This window comes from Biomphalaria glabrata, chromosome 10 (assembly GCF_947242115.1).
Source record: "Biomphalaria glabrata chromosome 10, xgBioGlab47.1, whole genome shotgun sequence".
NCBI classification, from domain to species: domain Eukaryota; kingdom Metazoa; phylum Mollusca; class Gastropoda; family Planorbidae; genus Biomphalaria; species Biomphalaria glabrata.
The window spans coordinates 19,193,932-19,214,930 of record NC_074720.1 but is presented as its reverse complement, the minus strand read 5'-3'; the positions used below and the strand labels follow the sequence as shown (position 1 = coordinate 19,214,930).

The 20,999-nt window shown below is 34.4% G+C and overlaps 1 protein-coding gene across 2 annotated transcripts in view; it reads right to left on the bottom strand.

The window, feature by feature from the left end:
- The window catches only part of LOC106072222 (mucin-2-like), a 76,490-nt gene that overhangs the window by 20,672 nt on the left and 34,819 nt on the right, over window positions 1–20,999 (bottom strand). Inside the window, exons 3-6 of one of the 2 annotated variants that reach the window (XM_056044713.1) lie at window positions 17,031–18,545; window positions 11,633–14,238; window positions 2,158–3,288; window positions 1,118–1,388 (exon numbers count right to left, since the gene is read on the bottom strand). In XM_056044713.1, the coding sequence (XP_055900688.1) occupies window positions 1,118–1,388; window positions 2,158–3,288; window positions 11,633–14,238; window positions 17,031–18,545 (5,523 nt within the window). The remainder of the gene's footprint in view (window positions 1–1,117; window positions 1,389–2,157; window positions 3,289–11,632; window positions 14,239–17,030; window positions 18,546–20,999) is intronic. The other variant, XM_056044714.1, reaches the window with a different exon arrangement.

Below are 20,999 nucleotides of genomic sequence, written 5' to 3'. Positions count from 1 at the left end.
ACTTTCCTTCAGAAATGAACATTATTTTGTTCAAGCTCAAACTTTCAGCAAGATGGCAGGGGAATAGAAGCAACTTTGAACTCAGATTAACACAACTAGACAGCCACATATCTACGGTTGCAGTTATTGTGTATTTTAGCACTGGGACATGAACTCAATTCTCTTTCAAAATTGCATCCCCAAAAAATCTAAAAAATTCTTGTGCTTCTGATTTACTGGAAGCACAATTTACAAGTGCCACAATTGGTATTTACATTTGACATAAAATGCTAATGTTTTCAATTGCATTGTGCAAGACAAATGCACAAACTCCAGATGAGGCAGATTATTAGTATATATATATTTATCTAAAACAGTTTTGGCTAATCACTATTATAGTGGCTATATTTTATAAGATGTGCATTATGGATGGTAGAAGAAACAAGGGAAACAGCATGAAATATTTTTTAAAAGACATTAAAGATTATTCTTGAAGATAGTGAAATGAGTAATCAAAGATTGATTTTTTTTTTAATTAGCATGTTTGACAATGAAGTCCAAATGATTGTGAAGCCAAAAGAAATGAGATTTGGTTCTAAACAATGACACAAGGATCAATGCAGCTCCACCATATTTACATAATACAAGGGAAGCCAATATTTAGACAACTGTTGTTTGTACTGAACCTGTAATAGAATAAATATAACTTTTTCAATAATAATTTCATCCCCTTTTTTAGAAAATAGCATTTAAAATGAAAGCAACACATTTTACAGTTTTTCTTATCTTATTCTAGGTGTTATCTCCCTTTAAACACCACAAATGCTTTTGTTTAAAATTTTTGAACACTCTCTCTACATACAAATGAATAACAAAATTTAGATGATGGATGTCTTTGAGAAGAATAAGTATTTAACATTGCATCATAAACAAGTCATAAGTTTGAAAAAAACAAACTCTTCCATTACAAATGCTAAAAAAGGATTTTAAATGCAACTGAAACAGGAAGGAATCAAATTTTTCAAAAATGTGTATACCATTATGAACTTACAGATATAAAGATATAATTTAGGTCACCCAGACAAATTAAATGTTGGTAATATTCTATAATGGTCTCCATCATGAAAACTAGACTTACTTGTGACAACCCAAAATTCTGTCTTGTTCTTGCTGTTCTCTATATTAGGCACTGTTGGTCCTGTGGTTGGGGGTACAGTTGGTATAATAGATGAGCTGGGCAGAACAGAGGACAAAGTTGTTGGGGACAATGTGAACTCTGATGTAACTGAGGTGACAATTAGCAAAGAAGAGCTATTCTGAATGACTACTTCTGTGGTACTAATGGAATCTGTATATGTCAGTGTTGGTTCAATAAATCCTCCAGTAGAAATGGACCAGTTCAAGGATTCCTAAAAAGAAAATGATATCAAATAAAATATAAATAAAAATAAAATTGCTAAGAGCACTAGAATAAGACAATATGTCTAGCCACTAGCCAACAATGTTCAAGTCAACAGACAATGTTAACATTTAGGTGACATAAAACCCAAAGATCCACCTCCACAATACAATCATTGTCCCAAAGGCCACGTACAAGAGGTGGAAGTCATTGAAAAAGGTTGAAAAGAGGTGTCTCAGATGAGAATGAGAATCCTAGGAATAACCTACCAAGACCATGTCACCAATAGAGAAATCCTTTCCCACATTGGTACTTGCCCCTCAGTGAACTGGTGACCAAGAGTACTTTGAGATTTGCAGGAAATATCCTTAGACAAGATCAAAGCCCTTACCAAAGTTATCCATAGCTTGGAATCTGAACAGAGGAAAGCCAAAGAAAGGCCATCCATGTTTAACATGGCATCTCACCTTGTTGAAAGACTAAAAGTCCATGGGCACCAGCTGGGAGGAGACTGTGAAGAGAACTATCTGCCATAAACAACAAATGGCATGGAGGACCTATGCTTAACCCCGTAAGCACATAAAAGCCATGCATGCCTATGTATGGTATCTTAAGTCTTGAAGGGAATTTCATTTTTTTTAAGAATGATTTTGTTAGCATTAAGATTAAAGCTATTGCAATAGAGACATATAGAACTTTCTATAAACCCCTAAAAAAAAATTACATTTGCATAAAAAGACAAAATAGGTCTAAGTAGAAATCAAAACAAATCCACTTACTGATATACTGTTACTGAAGGTTAGTGTTATATCACTTAAGGATGAAGACATGCTGCCCACTGACGTGTCTGTCCAATTGACAGAAGGCCAAATTGATTGAATAGTGAAGCTAGATGTCAGTAAGTCAGGGAACAAAGACTTGCTAGTAGATACTTCTGACAAGGTATAATAGGATGAATCCTGAACAGTTGGGTACAAGGAGACAGATGAAGTATTCAAAGAGCTGAAGTAATCAGATGTCAGTGATGTAGATAGTGTGATGTCAGACATTGTCACAGAACTTGTGTCAGTTGAGATGTGGAATGTTATGTATTCTGTGAAAGCGCTTGTGCCTTCTGGGAAAGGTGATGAGACTAATGATGACAAATCATTGAAAGTATGCGATGTCATATCACTTATGTATGCTGATGTCATATCACTTATGTTTGAGGATGTCCTATCACTTATGTATGATATGATATCACTTGTGTATGATGTCATATTACTTGTGTATGATGTCATATCAGTTGTGTATGATGTCATATCACTTATGTATGCTGATGTCATATCACTTATATATGATGATGTCATATCACTTATGTATGATGTCATATCACTTATGTATGATGTCATATCACTTGTGTATGATGCCATATCACTTATGTATGATGATGTCATATCACTTATGTTTGAGGATGCCCAATCACTTATGTTTGAGGATGCCCAATCACTTATGTATGGTGTCATATCACTTGTGTATGATGTCATATCACTTGTGTATGATGTCATATCACTTGTGTATGATGTCATATCACTTATGTATGATGATGTCATATCACTTATGTTTGAGGAAGCCCTATCACTTATGTATGATGTCATATCACTTGTGTAGGATGCCATATCACTTATGTATGATGTCAAATCACTTATGTTTGAGGATGCCCTATCACTTATGTATGATGACTCCAGAAAATGTGATGATTCCAATGGTATCTCTTTACTAGCACTCCATGAGATGATGGAGCTGTCTGTATCATTATAAGACAAGGTTATCTCTGACTGATGTGGTTGCATTGAGGTTAAAACAGTTTCAACAGACAAAACTGATACCATAGAGGTTGTTAAACTGTATTCAGCCATAGTGGAAACGAACTGAAAAAAAATGAAAAGAGAAAGTTTCAGATTATGTAATAAAAAAATAAAATATTATAATTCAAAGATAAATAAATTTGGTTTCAAATGGCTCTCAATGTTAATAACATTTGAAGACTAGAAGTGGAGAGAATAAACAAATTAATAATATTTTTTTAAAGGAGAAAAATAGATCAAAATAATTTAATCAACTGAATAAAAAAATGTATGTTAAAAGTAATTTGAACTTCCAGAGAAAATCAAGAAAGTGTAAGAGTCATGTCTCACTTCTTCTAAACCTAATTAGAGTTTTTTTAAAATTTAAATATGTGATACCAAGCTACAACAATTAATAAAATTTGTTATCAAACAAAACAATTTTTTTATTCTTATAACAAAATTTATTCTATAATTATTGCCTTAAATTTAAACCAAAAGAAATTTCTCAACTTGAAAACTTTGTGTGCCCCCTTGAAGATAAAAGAAAACAAAAGAAAGGGACAAAAACGCTTTAAAAAAATACAAAACCATATGGGCTTTAAGGTTAAAGTTGAAAACAAGTCAAAACATTTATGGGAACTAAAACTCCTCTAAGTCCACCAATTAGTCCACTAAGTATGAATCCTGAAAACAATCAAAAGCCTAATCTTCTTTTACTTGTTGTTTTGCATTAGTCAATTTCCCAGCTGTTAAAAATGCCAGAAAAAATTGTGATAATTGAAAACAATTTCAAAGCATCTCCTTTTCTTTAAAAGGGCCTACTAATAAACATTAGAAACCAAATAGAATTTCAATGCAAATGTGTCATACAAAAAAGCAAAAATGTAATTTATCAAGTCTTATTTAGGGTTAGGGGAAAACATTTTTTGTTTTTTTGTTGTTTTTTTCTAAAAATAATATTGTATCTATTGCAACTGTTCAAAGAGTGCCAAGCAAGAATAAATGAGACAGTTGAATCACTCTTACACCTTACCTGTCAGTGCATCTTTGAACTACAGACTATAGTGGCATAGTTGAAGTATTTGAGTAGAGTAGTTTAAGTATTTATAAATGAGAGGGAGAATTTTATTTTTGATACTCTACATTTTTATTTTCAGGGGAAAAAATTTTGTATGTTAACACATTGAGATTTGTTAAATAACAATTGTAAATGATAAATGCACTTTTTTTAATCATGTAAAATCAATGAAGTGTAAATGTATTAATTAAAAATAGAAAAACAATGTTTACTAATAAAAAGAAAACATGGCATTTAAAAGCATATAAATAAATATTATATATATATATAAAGATAGAGAGAGAAAGAGAGAACATTACATGTAAGACAGATATTAGAAGTTAGCAATAAAAGTCTAATAAATGTCAATAATATGCATGTGAATAGTCTAGTTTTATGTGAATGCTTACAAGCAAACAGGCATATTGCAACTCATGGTAAATTAATATTGAACTATTGGGAAGCTTGTTTCTCAAATTTTTAAGTAACTAAGTTGCAGAATTTTTAAAAGAAAAAAAACTGAAATGTTGAAATTTTATTTTGGTAAAAATCAAATATAAAACTTTAAAATCTCACAACCAGTGCTACACAATAAAAGCAGATTAAGCAGGTTATCAGGCAGAAGACAGGGCTACAAGTGTCTAGACTTACAAACATGGTGCTAAAAAAATAGGATTTTGCTGCATATATAGTGTATCAACCACATATAAGCACTTGATATCATGATGAAAGATGAAAAAAGATAGGAAACAAGATTGCGGGTGTTATGAGCAGACGTTTGATGGTTGAATGTGTTTGAATGTAAGGAGCTGATCTGTGAATTGTGGGATATGATGGCAATCGATGCAAACCAGATAAATAAAAGGTAAGCATAGGTAGGCAAGATCAAGGACGGAATTGGAATTATTCAGCAGACTGCTTACCGCTGATAAGTTGAAAATAAGAATTGCAGATATCTATTTCTTAAAACGGATGCATATGATAGAAGATATGGACTTCGTATCCATCAGTAATTAGGTTAGTTTTCTTCCAAATATTCCATTGTGAGAAGAGAAGATTTGACAAAGTTATCATCAGTTAATAAGTTTTTAACTATACGAGAGATATAGTGAAGAGAAAATATAGGTGCCTCTGGTGTGTGGGTGACGATGCTGTCAAAGAAAAGGAAAGAATTGAGCAAGCTACAAACTAAAGCCAAAGCTGGAAAGAAAGATTTGTCACTTGCTACATGAGGCATAGAAAAGCTCCTAGTAGCCAAAGAAAACATGCTTTGAGATGTCAGTATTTCTACCGACTTGTTTAACACTGTCGAAAGGTCCGTGATTACAAACAAACTTGTCAAGCTTTAAGATGTCAGTATTTCTACCGAGTTGTGTAACAATGTGTAAAGATCTGTGATTACATACAAACTTGTCAGACTTTGAGAAAACTTGAGTTATCAGAATACAAGTCACATGTTCATTAGAAAAAAAAAAAAGAACTAAACTTAAAATTCAGGAAAACAAGTCTGAAAAGGGATATAAATCAAGATCTGTCGACTCGGTCAAGGTAGTTTTTTTTTTTTAAGTTTGTTGTAAGCTATACATATGTACTAGATAGAACTGATATCATTAAAGTGTTTTGAGTCTATACAGATGGTACTTGATAGAACTGATATCATATAAGTGTTTTGAGTCTATACTGATGGTACTTGATAGAACTGATATTTAAGTATTTGAGACTAAACAGATGGTACTAGATATATAGACTTGATGTTACTTAAGTGTCTGATATAGATGGTACTTGATATAGACCTGATGTTACTAAACTGTTTGATAAAGATGGTAGGTCTACTTGATATAGATCAGAACTGACAATGTTGTAAATATATGTATGACCTTAAGGAAATAAAAGAACTCGATGTGGGCTAATTCTATTCAAGGCAAAGGAAGACATTAATACATGAATCTGAAAGCCTTGGTTAGGATGTCATTGAAGAGAACAATGGCTTTAAGCTTCATGTAGATTTCCTTAGAACATGTGATAGTTAACAAAGAAACGGACGTAGACTCCGATATAGAGAATGGCATAAATTCGAAAAGCTCTGATACAGAGGAAAGGAACCTGAGTGGACAAGAAAACGAAGTTGACTTAATTATTTGTAAAGAACTCATGGATAAAGTAATAAGATAGTGGACAAGAATTCGGCTAACTGAAAGTATTTGGTAACTGAAAGTCGATTAATAACTGTACCGTCAGATTCATTATTTTGCTACCAATTGAAGACAGATTTGTAAATTGTCCACCATTTTAGGTTCCAATGTGTTTGTTCAGACTGTTGGAGTAGGTAAAAGGAAATATTAATACTGAAGCTAGTTTGAAGCTTCTAGTCTAGAGTGTGAGTCAAGCAGTTGTCCAGTCGACAATGAATATACACTGAATGTACGTTACTTTCTGAGATCTGTTGCAGGGGGAAAAAGTCATTTGTGTTTCTCTCTGTTCCTATCAATAACGTTATGAGAACTTCTTGGTGGTTCATCGAATGAATGTAAAGATTGTACAAAAAAAAGTTATCCTTTGTTGATTACAAGAGCATGAAAGACTCTGAGGCGTATTAGAAGATATTGTGGCATCTAAAGCAAAGGTCGCAATGTATCCAATTCAACTGATGCTACTCTCTATGTACTGTCGGTTAGTGTTAAGTCTCTATTGAAACTCGGTCAGCAATTTTTTTTAAATTCAATTGATAAGATTTGGTCATTTTTTTTACAACTTTAGTTACTAAGAGTTCTTTTGTATCAGTTTGTGGTATGAATAGCTCAGTAATCCCATTTTTAGCACGACTTTCTGAATCTATACAATCATTAAGTCATATACAAATCCCTCATTTCAGAGGGAATTACAGAAAACACAAAAATTCTGTTTACAAAATGTGTTGAGAAACAAATCGATGTTCTTTTATCCGTGATTACAATGTTTTAAACTCATTGTTGTTAATGTTTCTGTTGTGTAGTAACGATTCTTCCAACACACCTCCTAAGTCACGACTAAGTTTGGTGGTGCATGCTCTAGTGATGCCCAAAAACCTGGTCAATTTTCTCCGGAAACTGCAGGGATTAGCGTACTGCCTCGAGGTGTTTGCAAAGGCTCGACACGGGCGGTGATAAATATGGCATCCTGTTGGCCAGTTTGGCATGTCGTGGTAAGATTCACATGACCGTCGGTCACAGGATCAAAGCTGGCGTACGACTGGTGTAACGTGGGGCGTAGTCCTTAGCGTGGTGCTGGTGAACACGGCTGTAATAAAACCCCAGCTTGACAAAACAAAGTCTCAACAGCTGAGCTATAAATTATCAACTAAGAAATCAATGAGTCCTGTCATGAGTGTGATCGGCTTGTCCCTGATATCTATCAGTGGTTGAAAATAGTGTCGAGTAAATCGGATCCTGTGTTAAACTTCTGAAGTGTAAATAGTCTATCTTAGTGGGCAGAGTCTCTTGGCGAATGAGTTTGCATTAACAATAAAGGTAAATGTCTAACTTTCAAAGGAAGTCAACCGATTTCAGAATTAATTAACGGACAGTGTAGAATTAAATATAAGAAAGTCCAATGTAGAATAAGCTGATTGGTCCAATTCATCATTGCATTGAAGATCACATTTCAATCATAGATGTAGACATGTCGAGTTATAATTGGACATGGCAATCTAGTTAATCGGATAATAAAATTTCTTCTGCCTAGGTTTGTGAGAAATAGTTGCTATCCGAAACTTTGGATGTACGATACGTAGATTATAAAAATAGAATGTCAGTGTAACTTTTCATTATTTCAAAACTTCACGTCGTTAATAACAAAAGAAAAAAATGTATATACAGTCAACTAATGCTTGGAAAATAATACATTTATACTTGTAAATTCGCTTTAAAAAAATGAGGTCGTGTTGTATGCAGTGACTGATGAACAAAACATCGAAATAAGTGTTGGGTGAAAACTCAGAAATGTAATTAGTTGACTTCACGTAAAAAAAAAGTACATTATTTTAATGGAAAACAAAATAGAGCTTATGCATTCCGAACCATTCAAAGTTTGAGCGTTTGTTAAGTTATGTAGGTCACAAGTACGTAAGTGAGATGATTGAAAAACAAAGCAATCAGTGGGATTTAATGCAGACACACCCAAAAAAAAATAAGAGGGAGATAATTATCATACATGATTAGAGCGAGATAATTGGTTCCCACAAGTATAAATTAGAAACATCTAGATCAAGATAGGAGGATACAATACTTAAGCGTACTTGTATCAATTAGTTTGGATCAGTCATGTAATTAAATTTGTTACAGATCTAGACAAAGAAAAGCATTTATAAAACAAAATTTAAAAAAAATACCTTTTTTAAAGACAAAGCTTATATATAGTGAATCAATTAGTTTGGATCAGTCATGTAATTATATCTGCAATAGATCTATACCAGTAATAATAAATCTGTGTGATTAGAAATATTTTTTACCAATTGTTTTTGTTAAGCGCTATTTCATGCATTTAGCTTTCTCAATACGCTATGATCCTATCATTTATCTGGACCAGTTGGAAAGGGGTGGGGGGGGGGGTGGAGAAAGAGCGGGGTATCTGGGTGATCGCTTTTTAAATGTATTTTTTTAAAGGGAATGACCTAAATTCGAACTCATGGGCTAGCCCGCTAGAGCCTTCTAAGGCTTCAGCCAACTCTACTAGCAACCACTCTACTAGCGAAGAGTCTATGAACATGGAAGAATGTATAGCTATCTATTGTTTCTATTTCATGTTTGTGTTCACTAAGCCTCAGACGACAATCTATAAAGGGGCTAATTCAGCCTGTACCACCAATTCAGTCAATTACTAATTCTTTCCCTTGTTTGAGATACAAAACAAAAATAATATTTTTACCAATAGTTAATTAACTAATAGGGTTTGTTGCTGAACATAAAAATTATATTTGTGTCAGACGCGAATAGCCCAATTTTCAGTAAAAGAAATTACAAAAGTCATTTCTCTATAGAAGAAGTTACGAAGGCTATATAAAATATAACCACAGACCTATATATACTACAATAAATATAGGTTTTTGATTTCTAGTCACGATTTATTTAGGTAGGTGCTGTTTTACTATTACATACCAAGTATTAGAGTTTAGAAAAACCCAGGTTTGTTTCTTGTGCAACGCTATTAGCTAGTAATAGTATAGATTCTATCTTGAGACTAGATTGCCGAGTCTAGCCTATGCTATGCCTATAGTCAGTTTTTATTTTAAAAAATGTCTAGATATTAATAAAGACTAAAGTTTTTTAATTATTAGATTATTAGATATAGACATAGGACATAGATTTAATAATACTGTAATATGTTTACTATACTCTATACTTAATCTACTAGACTAGAGATCTATCTATAGATCTATCTATAATCTAGTCAATCTAGATCTATGCAATATTCATTATAATACTTCTACTTATAATGACTTATTTAATAAGTTAGTACTTAGACTTAGATCTATTATAGCTTATAAATAGATTTACTTTTCAATGCCTAGACCTAATAATAAAATTGCGAATGATGTTTATAATGACTGATTTTTTTATTTTTTTTTTGTAGTAATAGGCCTACTAGATCAAGGTCTAGACTCTACTTAAATCTTGTCTAAAATAATGACAGTCTAAGACTAGATGATTGAGAAGTTCACATATAGGTGTTGTTAATAATACGGCATGTCGGCTGAAAGTATATAAAGTGCTTTTTTTTGTAAAAATAAAAAAGAGGCTCCAGCCTACTCTGTGATAGATTGCCTAACTTTCAACTAATAATAAATTAACAATTAACGTTGAATTACAAGAAAAGTAATCATTTTTCCCGACATTGAAAAAAGGTGCCGGTACCCCGTACCGGTGCGTACCGTCACAAAAACATATATGTATATCTCAATCTTCTTTCATTTAATTTTTTTTGCTGGGTTATTGCTACTTAATACATTGATACCGGATCGATTTAAATAGGGCCTAAGTATACAAGCAGGATTTTGAGCATTGGATAAATTTATTTTTTAAATACAAAGTTTTATGGAAGAGTTGTTTGAAGTTTGTAACTTCTTAAATTCAGGCTAAAAATATCGAAGCCTACATTTTTACACTCATTTCTAAACAATTAGAAGAGATGGACTGACTCATAGTGTAGCTTGTGTACATCTGCAAAAACACAAACTCTCTTTGTAATCTTATCAGTTAGACTTTCAAAACTATTAAAAAAAAACTTAGTGATTATTTTTACTGTATAATTCTATTATTATTCCTTTTTAGAATTAGGATATAAACAAAAATTTGCATTATGACTTTGTCTAACAGAAAAAAATGAAACTTACGTCTATTTATACAGTTATTTTTAGTTACCTAGTAATATAAAATATATTGAACTAACACGTACATTTATCATAATGCAGCCTTGTGATTTTTCGCTTATGAACATAGCATTATTTAGGACCAATATTTTACAAAGGCTGCTTGGAGAAATCAGGTATACCCATTAGGAGAAAAACGACCCCTTTACACAAAAAAATTTAAGAAACTAGAACAGACACAAAATAGACAGTGACTTTCATAACAAAATAATATTCAAAATTGATTAGAGTAACACCTTTTTAAGTAATCATTTAAAGTTTAAAATCACTACAATTTTTTTAACAATTATTTTGTGTATGAAATTGTGTATCGGAAAATGCCGGGTACTTGAAATAAGCTAATCCTAAAAAAACAACACAGATCTTGAGTAAAATACTCATCAAATAAAGTACTGTAAATGTGTAGTTTTACGCGCTAGTTTCAGGTCTTTTCTTTTTATAGCCTCTATCGGGTTTGATCACAACTACCCGTATTTTTGTGCAGGCACACTTAAAATTATAGCATAATAATGTCAGTTTTAATTTAAAGAGAGAACTGAAAAATGCAAAGATATATAAGGAAAAAGCGACTTCCGGCCCAATACTTTTTAATCAAAGAAACGAAACGGACTAGTCCAACAAACCCTATTGGTTAATTGTTTAAATTGATTCGTGTGTTGTGAGGTAATAGAAATAAATTTTGCAAAATTTCAGCTTGATCCGAGATTGGATGTCGGAGAAATAACGTGTACACACTTTTGGCCAGACAGACAGACAGAGTGAGTTGATATAAGCTTTGTAAAAACACTGTCAGTGTGAGAAAATTCAGGCACAATAAAACAGAGGTAATATACTAGTGGCTAAACGTGCTGTTAGTTGCATAAATAGTACATCAAAGCTAAAGAAGTGGAGTTAGTAAATGTTACGTTCTATAGTAAAGAAACAAGGGTTACAGTTACGGTGTTAGTGATGTACAAGAAACCAACCTGCACCGTGGATGTCATGCTCGAAATTGATTCGACCATCGACTCGCTATCAGAGAAATCTGTCCTGGACGCGACAAACAGATTCGATGCTGAAAGCGTTGATGTGCCAGCAACTGTCAAGTTTTCGCCAGGCAGCGATGGATCAAGAGCAACAGTCGTCAGTGGAATTAGAGGATTCAAAGAAGTTTGTGAAGGGAGATGGCCAACCGATGAAATCAGGTCAGTGTAAATGGTCCATTCTTCTGTTTGATTCACTGAAGTTGGATAAGATTCTTGGACTGCTGACACGTCACTGGCTAGATAAGAAGGGAAGAAGGTGTTGGTTACAATCGATGGAGAACTCTCTACTGCAGCAGTTGTCAATGACTCCCTATAGTCCGATGTCCTGGAAGACGACTCCGGTGACAAAGACATCAGAAACGTTGAGATAGAAATACTGACTTCTTCCAACGACTGAAGCTCACTCAATGACTTACTCAAAGACATACTTTCAGTTGGGGTATAAGATGGCATACTACTGAGAACAAACTTTGAGCTACTGTCATCAGAAAAATTCATAAAAATTTCTGAGTGGCTGAATGTAGTAAAAAAATCTTGTCCGCTAGTGATAATATCTTGCGTTTGCAAGTCCTGGTAAACTTGAGAAGAATCAAGAGTCGTATACAATGTTTCTACAGACATCATGTCCGTACTTTTAACTGAAGGGGATACAATCTCCGGGGAAACCAGGAAGCTGTCTGGTGTATCTTCCACTGTTGATTGTGAGCTATTTATTACAGATAGTGTCACATCAGCTGATGAAGGAACCGGATCGGAATATTCTAATGACCACTCCGATGTAATTGAGATTGGTCGACTGGTAAGAAAACTTGTACTAAAGTCCATAAGATTGGAAGTATGTATAATATAAGTAGAGAAACTTAAGAATTGGCTAGTCCCTGAAATGTCATCTGTCCAAGATGCTTTTATTTCTGTAGAAACGTTTTCAGAAGAGTAAACTGGTACATCCAAAGTCGCAGACAGCGTCTCCATAGCCGAAACGCTACTGTAATAGTAGGACACTGCAATGAGAGAACTACTCTCTGAAAACGAAGGCCACAGCGTGGAGAGTATTTGTGTTAGGTAGTGTTCAGTTAGTGTCGGAGAAACTGTGTCCGAGATGATAATGTTGGAAGAAGACAGTACGACATCGCCTGGGTGCACATCTGTGCGCATGTCGGATGTAATGTTAGCTATGGCATCAGAAGCATACGAGAAGGATGTTAAGACAAGCATGGTTAACGAACTTTGTGATGCAGACGTATAAGAGAGCGATGCATTAGATAAATCTTCAAATAGAATATAGGAACTGGATAATGTTGAGGAGACATCCAATTCCAGAGTACTTGTAGGTTCTAGCACACGACTTGATCCTACAGACAGAACTGAACTGTACCATGTATCCACGACTCCCAAAATGGTCACGCTGGAACTGAAGTGGACATCACTAATTAAGGTTGTTGGGTGGAGATCATGGGTAAAATCGTAGTCACTGGTAACTTCAAGATGGACTGTTTCATTGTCAGTGTCAACACTTAGCAAAGTGCTTAATGATTGTGATCTAATGGTCACGTTGGACATAAAGTCTGTCACAAGTTTTGTAATGGTGATCACAGGACGCTCTTCTGAGGAGGAATACGCGCTAGAACTGAACAAATCGAAATCTGTTCGTTCATCTTTAGAAAAACTGTAAGCACTAGAAAATCCTGAACTCGATATAATTGATTCCATGAGCTCTGCCGAGAACGTACTGGAAACTCCAGAAAAGCCCGTGTTTGAGTCGTCCATTTCTGTTTGGGAAAATGATTCTAGAGCTATACGAGATGTTCTAGGAAAGTCCACGAAAGAACTAACCTCTGTTAGTGTTTCTGTGTATGTACTGGAAACAGTAGAAAAATCAACACTTGGGCTGTTCAATACTATTAGTTCTTCTGATAATTGACTAGAAACAGAATGGAAGCTGATGATAGAGGTCGTTAGTGTTGCAGTTAGTTTTTCAGTCGACGTGTTGAAAGCATCAGTAAAGTCATTCATTGAGCTAGTTTGGACTGAAGAAGTTTGCTGTTCAGTAGATATCCCGAATAAAGAAGAGACCTCCATGTTTGATGTTGTCACCGGAAGTTCTGTTAATGAGCTGATGAAGTTCATGCTAGAGCTGACCAAGAGAATATCTATTCTGGACGTATCTAATCCTTCAGTTGTGGTATGGTAAATAGGCGGACTGTAAGAAATTGTACTGTCCAACGTGGCAACAAGTTCCGTAGATAAGCTGATTATAGGTAAACGTGTGCTGAAACTAGAAACCAACGTCAACTGAAATGGGTCAGTAAACATGCTAGAGCTGGACATATCGTTGGGCATGCTCGTCACAATGGAAAGGTCCGTGCTTGGTGCATCAGACAAACTGGGCACCATGTCCGGCCTAACTAGAGACGTACTCACAGTCATGACATCAGAGAGACTGACAGTTATACTTACACTTTCTGACCACGTCTCTTCTGGACTGACCGTATCGTCTGTCACGAGGACTGATGACTTAGGTACTGGGTTGATCAACGTCGATGTATCTAAAAATAAAAAGGAGTCATACCCAGACATTACATTGCATATAGACACGAATGTATATCACATACAGACACTAATATATCACATACAAATTATAGATTAATTTGAAAAGCCTATTAAAAGTTTGTAGTTGTCTTTTTTTATGTGCTTTCAATATTCTTTCTTAGATATTTTGTAAGAAGTTCACAACATTGGAGAAGACGTTACTGAGTAATTGCCCTTACGACAAAACTGTTTAATAATACATTTCAATACATCGCTAAACAGAAGAATAACTTAGAACAGGGGTGGGCAACCTTTTCGTGTCGAGGGCCGCATTAAGAAAAGTTTGGGAATGGCGGGCCGCATTTATATATATATATATATATATATATATTATAGAAAGATACGCTAGCTAACTGTGTAGTTAATTCATATTTACACACTATTATATTCGCAATCCACATGGAAAAATTTCAACAAGAGTTAGCAATTTTTGAAACCAATGTTACGATTTTTTTAATGACTGTTGTCTTTTTATATCACAATATCCCCACAAATATACAGTTGTACTTAATGTGCACTATTATACTTTTTACACACGTGCATAATGTTTCGCAACTGTGAAACTATCTTCTTAGTTGTTACCCCTGTGACTGCTGTCAAATTACAGTCAGTCAACATTGACCAGTGATTATACTTGTTTAGTTTCCACCCAAAAGTTCTTGCTCACTGAATGAGACAATATATATTCCGGAAGTTAAATGTCGGGACGAGCGAAACTTGCCCTTTTAAAGCATCACCAGAGAATGCTGTCCATGTCCTTCAATGGTACATACTAAATCAGGAGACCCGAACAAGGCTCTCCAAAGACTATTCGGAGAACTGCCTGATCTGAAAGCCACTGCGCGGTTCATCTCAGATATAATAGGATTACTGATCTGAAACCTGCAACATGTAAAATGAGAACCAAGAAGAAGAAGAACAGATATTTGTGTACCCAAATAGTATGAACAGCAGCAAGGTTTCTTTAAGTGTGGAAATGCAGCTTCTGGCACCCATGAGACTCACGTGGATGTACTGACTGGAACTTCTCTTTGCTTTGAGTTATGTCCTCTGGAGCTGAATCAGCTTTTGCGATAAAGGTTGAGCTGATGGTATTGAAAACTAGCTCTTGACGTCTTAAAATTTGCTTTTATAAATTGCACAATTAAGGAATTGTAATAAGTGATGTACTTTTAAACATTTCACTAAAAATAGTTTCACCTTTCAGCAAAGAAAAAGACAAAAACTATTTTCTTTTGCTTGCCTGTAGAAATGGGAAAGCCTTGTTTGAAAAGATTTAACATGCATTTACATTTCATGTGTAAGCAACCAATTGCAATATCAATTATAAAAATTACGAAATCTGTCTTCCACTTTCCATTAGAAATATTGCTGACAAAGCCACAGTCAATGTCGACACAAGTAACATAATTTCTTCCTTGAGTTATTATATTCTTGTCATTTGCCTTGCCCATGCTACGCTAGCGAATACATTGGATCACTTTCTTCATATATTGAAACTACCTGTCGTTATGATCTATTGCTCTAATATGCTTCATTGTTGTCTTTTGTACCAAAACAATGTTGATTTTTTGCAGCTTTGTGCAAACTTTCCTGTTTAGAGTTCATGGTTGGGATATTTTTTTTTAATTAAAAAACAAAACAGAAAAATTTAAAAAAACTATTTTTCTCAGTCAAAGATCGAGCTCCATCAGTTGTTACACTTGCCATCTTGTTCCAAGCCTACCCAACACAGAGGGATTGTGTCTTGAATTGAGTGTATTGATGTATAGCCAATAAGTATAATCTTCGTTTACTGAAAACCTTTTATAATGAGACAGTTTCAATAGTTTCTATAGATAATATTTTTAATATTTGCATTTTTATATACTGTAAGCACAATTGATTTCTGTAGGTGTCGGCGGCCGCATAAGGCACTACGGCGGGCCGCATGTGGCCCGCGTGCCGTAATTTGCCCACCCCTGACTTAGAAGACTTTAAAAACTTCTTTGAAAAATGATCTAGACCTCTATGTCAATCACGTACGATACAAGTGATAGTGAAATCAAATGTTGAACATCACTCTTTAGGTTCCTAGCGAGGCCACCACAAACGTAAATCTTTATATCTTTATTTTATTGTAACTATATCGTTTGGTTGACATTGAGTGTATTTTTACTTTCTTATTTGTTAGTTACAAAATTTAGATTGCCATTTAGCAGAATATTCACAGCTCTTAATGGGTCTAATAAGTTAACAAAAAGTGACTAAAATATCATTTATTTCTGTACTTCATTTCATAGTGAGATAAATGACTATGACTACAGAGACATTTGGTTCTTTAGGAATGTTTCACTATCTAATGTTTCACTATCTAGTGTTTCACTATCTAATGTTTCACTATCTAGGGTTTCACTATCTAGGGTTTCACTATCTAGTGTTTCACTATCTAGTGTTTCACTATCTAGTGTTTCACTATCTAGTGTTTCACACGTATCTATAAAAAAAGTACTTGGACCCAAATGTTTCAAACGTTTTTAGTTCTTTGTGTTCAAGATTGAAATTGTCCAATACATTATCGTTTTGTTTGTGTATTCCATGTATTAATAGCATTTTTTTTTATTTGTTTGTAATTTGTTTGTTGTTGTGTTTTTTTTTTGTAATAATTGTTTTGAAATATAGAAAAGAATCAAATCTTTATTTCTGTGAGGGATAAACTTGTAGTTTTGAGAATTTACGTAAATACGAAATTAAAAAAAAACAGTCTTACCTGTTAACGACAAGGTGATACTTTGAGACATGACACTGTCACTGGCATATATAGATGTATCCATGCCTGGTGTCAATGCACTGGTGTCATTCTCTATCACGTATGTCTCTATGGGAGAGATCTCCAGCATAGAAGTCATGGACGCAGTCATCATCTCAGACAAGGTGATCCTGATCGTAGTCTCCAAGTCAACACTGGAATCAGGCATAAGAGATACGTCTGTCAAAGCGGAACCGGAAATAAGATCGGAAGACTTTGCAATGCTCGTGACATCGAGGAAAGATGATGTCAGAAATAGTGATGCCATAGACTCAACAGTTGATGATACATCAGAATGTGCTTCAGTTAATAAGATGTCTGCGGTGGTCGAGCTAAATATTTCGGTTCCTGAACTGGATAATCCCTGAGTGATTTGTGCACTGAATGAGTCGTAGACGAGCGGTGATGCATCAGTAGTCAGAGGTGTTGGTTCCAAACTAAAAATGCTATTTGCCGGTAAAGTGTCCAGTGAATGACTCACATTGAATGACTCCAATGTATGTATATTCGTGAGTGATGACCAAAGGTCAGTATCGCTGGTGATAGTCGAAGGTGAATAGAACAAAGAACTGGTCAATTGTGTTGGATACACAGTGGAATCAATGGTCAGTTGGTCAATGGTTGACGTGCTGTCACTGTTGTATGGGGAAGACGAAGTTGTTATCTCGCTTGGCTCAATACTAGATGTCACACAGGAATCCGAAGGAATAGTTGATTCTAAACTCAACGTTGTACTAATGTCTTCGCTGATTGATTGAATATTTGATTCTAAACTAAATGCTGTAATTGTATCTGTCTTAGTTTGTTGCATAGTACTTTCTAAACTAATTGTCGTAAAAATGGATGCGCTAATAGCTTGCATGCTGGATTCTAAACTAGATGGTGTTAAGTTGTATGTGTCAAAAGACTGAATGCTTGAATTGAAATTAGTTGTGGTAACAGTTTCTGTAATAATTGGCTGAACATTTAAATCTAAACTAGACGTCGTAATGAAGTCTGTGCTAGCAGCTTTAATACTTGATTGTAAGTTAAATGTCGTAATGTATTGTGTGGTAAAATATAGAATGGTAGATTCTAAGTTAGACTGAATACTAGATTCTATACTAAGTGTGTTAGGCTGACTACTGGATTCTAAATTAGATGCAATAATGACTGTGCTAATATATTTAATACTGGATTCTATATTAATTGTGTTAGGCTGACTACTGGATTCTAAATTAGATACAATGATGTCTGTGCTAATAGACTGAATACTAGATTCTAAATTAAATGTCGTAATGATGTCTTTGCTAACTTCAAAACTAGATGTCGCTATGGTGTCTGTATAGTACACAGATTGTGTACTAAGATAATCATTATTCGAGTCAGCACTAGACACAACCTGGACATCAGATGATATTAAAATATCCGAAAGTTTTGGTTCCTCACTTAAAGTTGTTGTTGAAAGACTTGGGTTCAAACTGTCCGTGGTGTTTCCTGGAAACAGATTCAAAAAAAAATTTTTAGGGGAAAAATAATAAAAAAAAGAATATAGGTTGTAAATTAACTCGTATTTTGCACACAAGAAACAACAAAAACAAAAAAAAAACAGTCCAGAGTCCATGAAAATGTTTCTAATACCAGTGTTACTTGTATAGTCAATCTATTTTACACTTTTTGTTATATAACAATAACAATAATACTTTGAAAAATGATACCAGTCAACAAGTTTCCCCCGTGTGGCCAACGAGCTAGTAATTTTGATTCTCAGCGATATACATCAACTGCTAAATTTTTAGGAAAATCGTTCGAGCCGTTTTTTGAGCTCCGTGTCCAGGTTCCACCTACATAGGTTCCATGAAGTTCTAACTTGAATAGAGGCATTGCAACAAATTACCAATGTAATGACCTGATTGTTGTTACGGAATATTATGTCTGATTTACTTTAGTATTTTGGTTAACAATGAATATACAAGTCGAACTATATAAGTGTCAATGAGTCTCTACAATATAGTCTTCCAAATGAAGAAAAAAGTGGGGACATCAATAAAGAATATTTATCAACATCCCTTTAATTATCATTATTAGCTCTATCGTTATTTCCTTTATCGAAAATAAAATGATGTATTTAGCTCCTACAATTTTGTGTCTCATTCTGGTATACAATTACATTGCATCATCTGTCATAGCCGGTAAGTTAGTTTATGATAAAATAAAAATGTCATGCCCATCAAAGTTCAATCTTTCGCTAAGGTGTACAAGCGATATTTGAGTAACCAACTACAATTTTAAATGTCTCTAAAATAAACCTGTCAGAAATCGTAAATATTTTCGAACAGCTTTGAATGATGTTATGAGGCTATCAGTTTACATAGCCGACATTCCACGTAGGACAATCAAACACTGAACTATGGAAATGGAGGACTATATACTGTTGTAACTCTAGGTTAGGCACTCAACGAATAGGCATGCAACTCAACACAGTGTAACAGGAAATAAAGACAGGTGTTTATTCACTAGGACAAACACATAGCATCCTTCAGCTTCCTCAGAGTCTTTCTACTAATTTACCAGTCCTTTAGACAGCAACCCGAATGTGGACCAACGACAGCCTTTCCCGCTTCGCTCCAGGTCCCTTCTACAACCTTCAGGCAGCACCAAAAGCTGGCTTCTTAGTTTCCAAACATTCAGACTCTTCACAATCCCTGATGCAATGTTATTCTCTCCGTTCTAGTCTCTTCCTGTTTACGTTCACTAGTGCGCTAGTGCGCACCTCAAGCACTGGTGCAAGGCTGGGTTACAACAATACGTTTTATTCGGACATTAACTTTTGTGCCCAAAAGATAAACTAGCACTCTGAACAGACTTCTGAACATTCTTGAGCTCAGTGAACAACATGTGTGTGTGTGTGTGTGTGCAGCAGGGAGTGATTTGTTCAAACTCAAAAGATTAAACAAGAAAAAAATTATTTTTTAAATACTTAAAAAAAAAGCGCATACGAAGTGTAATTATATCAATTAGTTAGGATCAGTCATGTGAATCAATTGTGGAATAGATCTAGACCAAACAATAATAAATATGCGATTAGAAATATTTTTACCAATTGTTTTGTTTAGCGCATTTTCAAGCCTTTAGCTTCCTCAGTGCGCTATGATCCAATCACTTTTAGGACCAGTTGAGGGGGGGAAAGGAGGGAAGAAGGGGGTATCTCAGTAAATGTTAAAATGATCGCTTTTAAAATGCATTTAATGAAAAAAATAAAAACGCTGATGACTTGAATTGGAGCACGATGGTTCAACCCTCCTGTGGTAAAAATACTAACCACTGTGCCAGCGAAGTACTTATGAAAATATAAGATTTTATAGTTATCTCTTGATATTTCAAACTTTTAAGCCATTACTTATAACGGAGACTAATTCAGCTTATACGACTACATCTGCCAAGTACAATTCCTTTCCTTGTTCGATACAAACAATAATTAATTACCAATAGTTATTCAACTAATTGTTTACTTTTTTTTTATTGATTGTTAATTATTGATTCTTGTTTTATCAGGTACAAGAAATAATTAAGCAAAGTTTGAACATTATCAGAAATTGAGTGCAGGAGAAATAAGGTGTACGAACGTTTTACCAGACAGACAGACAGACAGAGTGAATTGACATAAACTTTGTAAAAAAAAAAAGACTCTGTTAAAGTGTGGTTGGGGCATATATACGACTCGGCTGTTACTGCACTGACTCGTCTCTAGTCCATGCAAATGGAAACCAGTTCAATGTTTAGAAGACGTTATTATGTACATCACCGAATGGCTTTTGAAGAATTGTTTACATCAATTAAAAAGAAAACAAATCGTCAGACAGGCTCTAATCCAATGGAAACATTGAAAGTTGTGTCGAAGTGCGATCTGGTCATAAAGACTATTGATACCGTTACTGAACATTGAGCTTC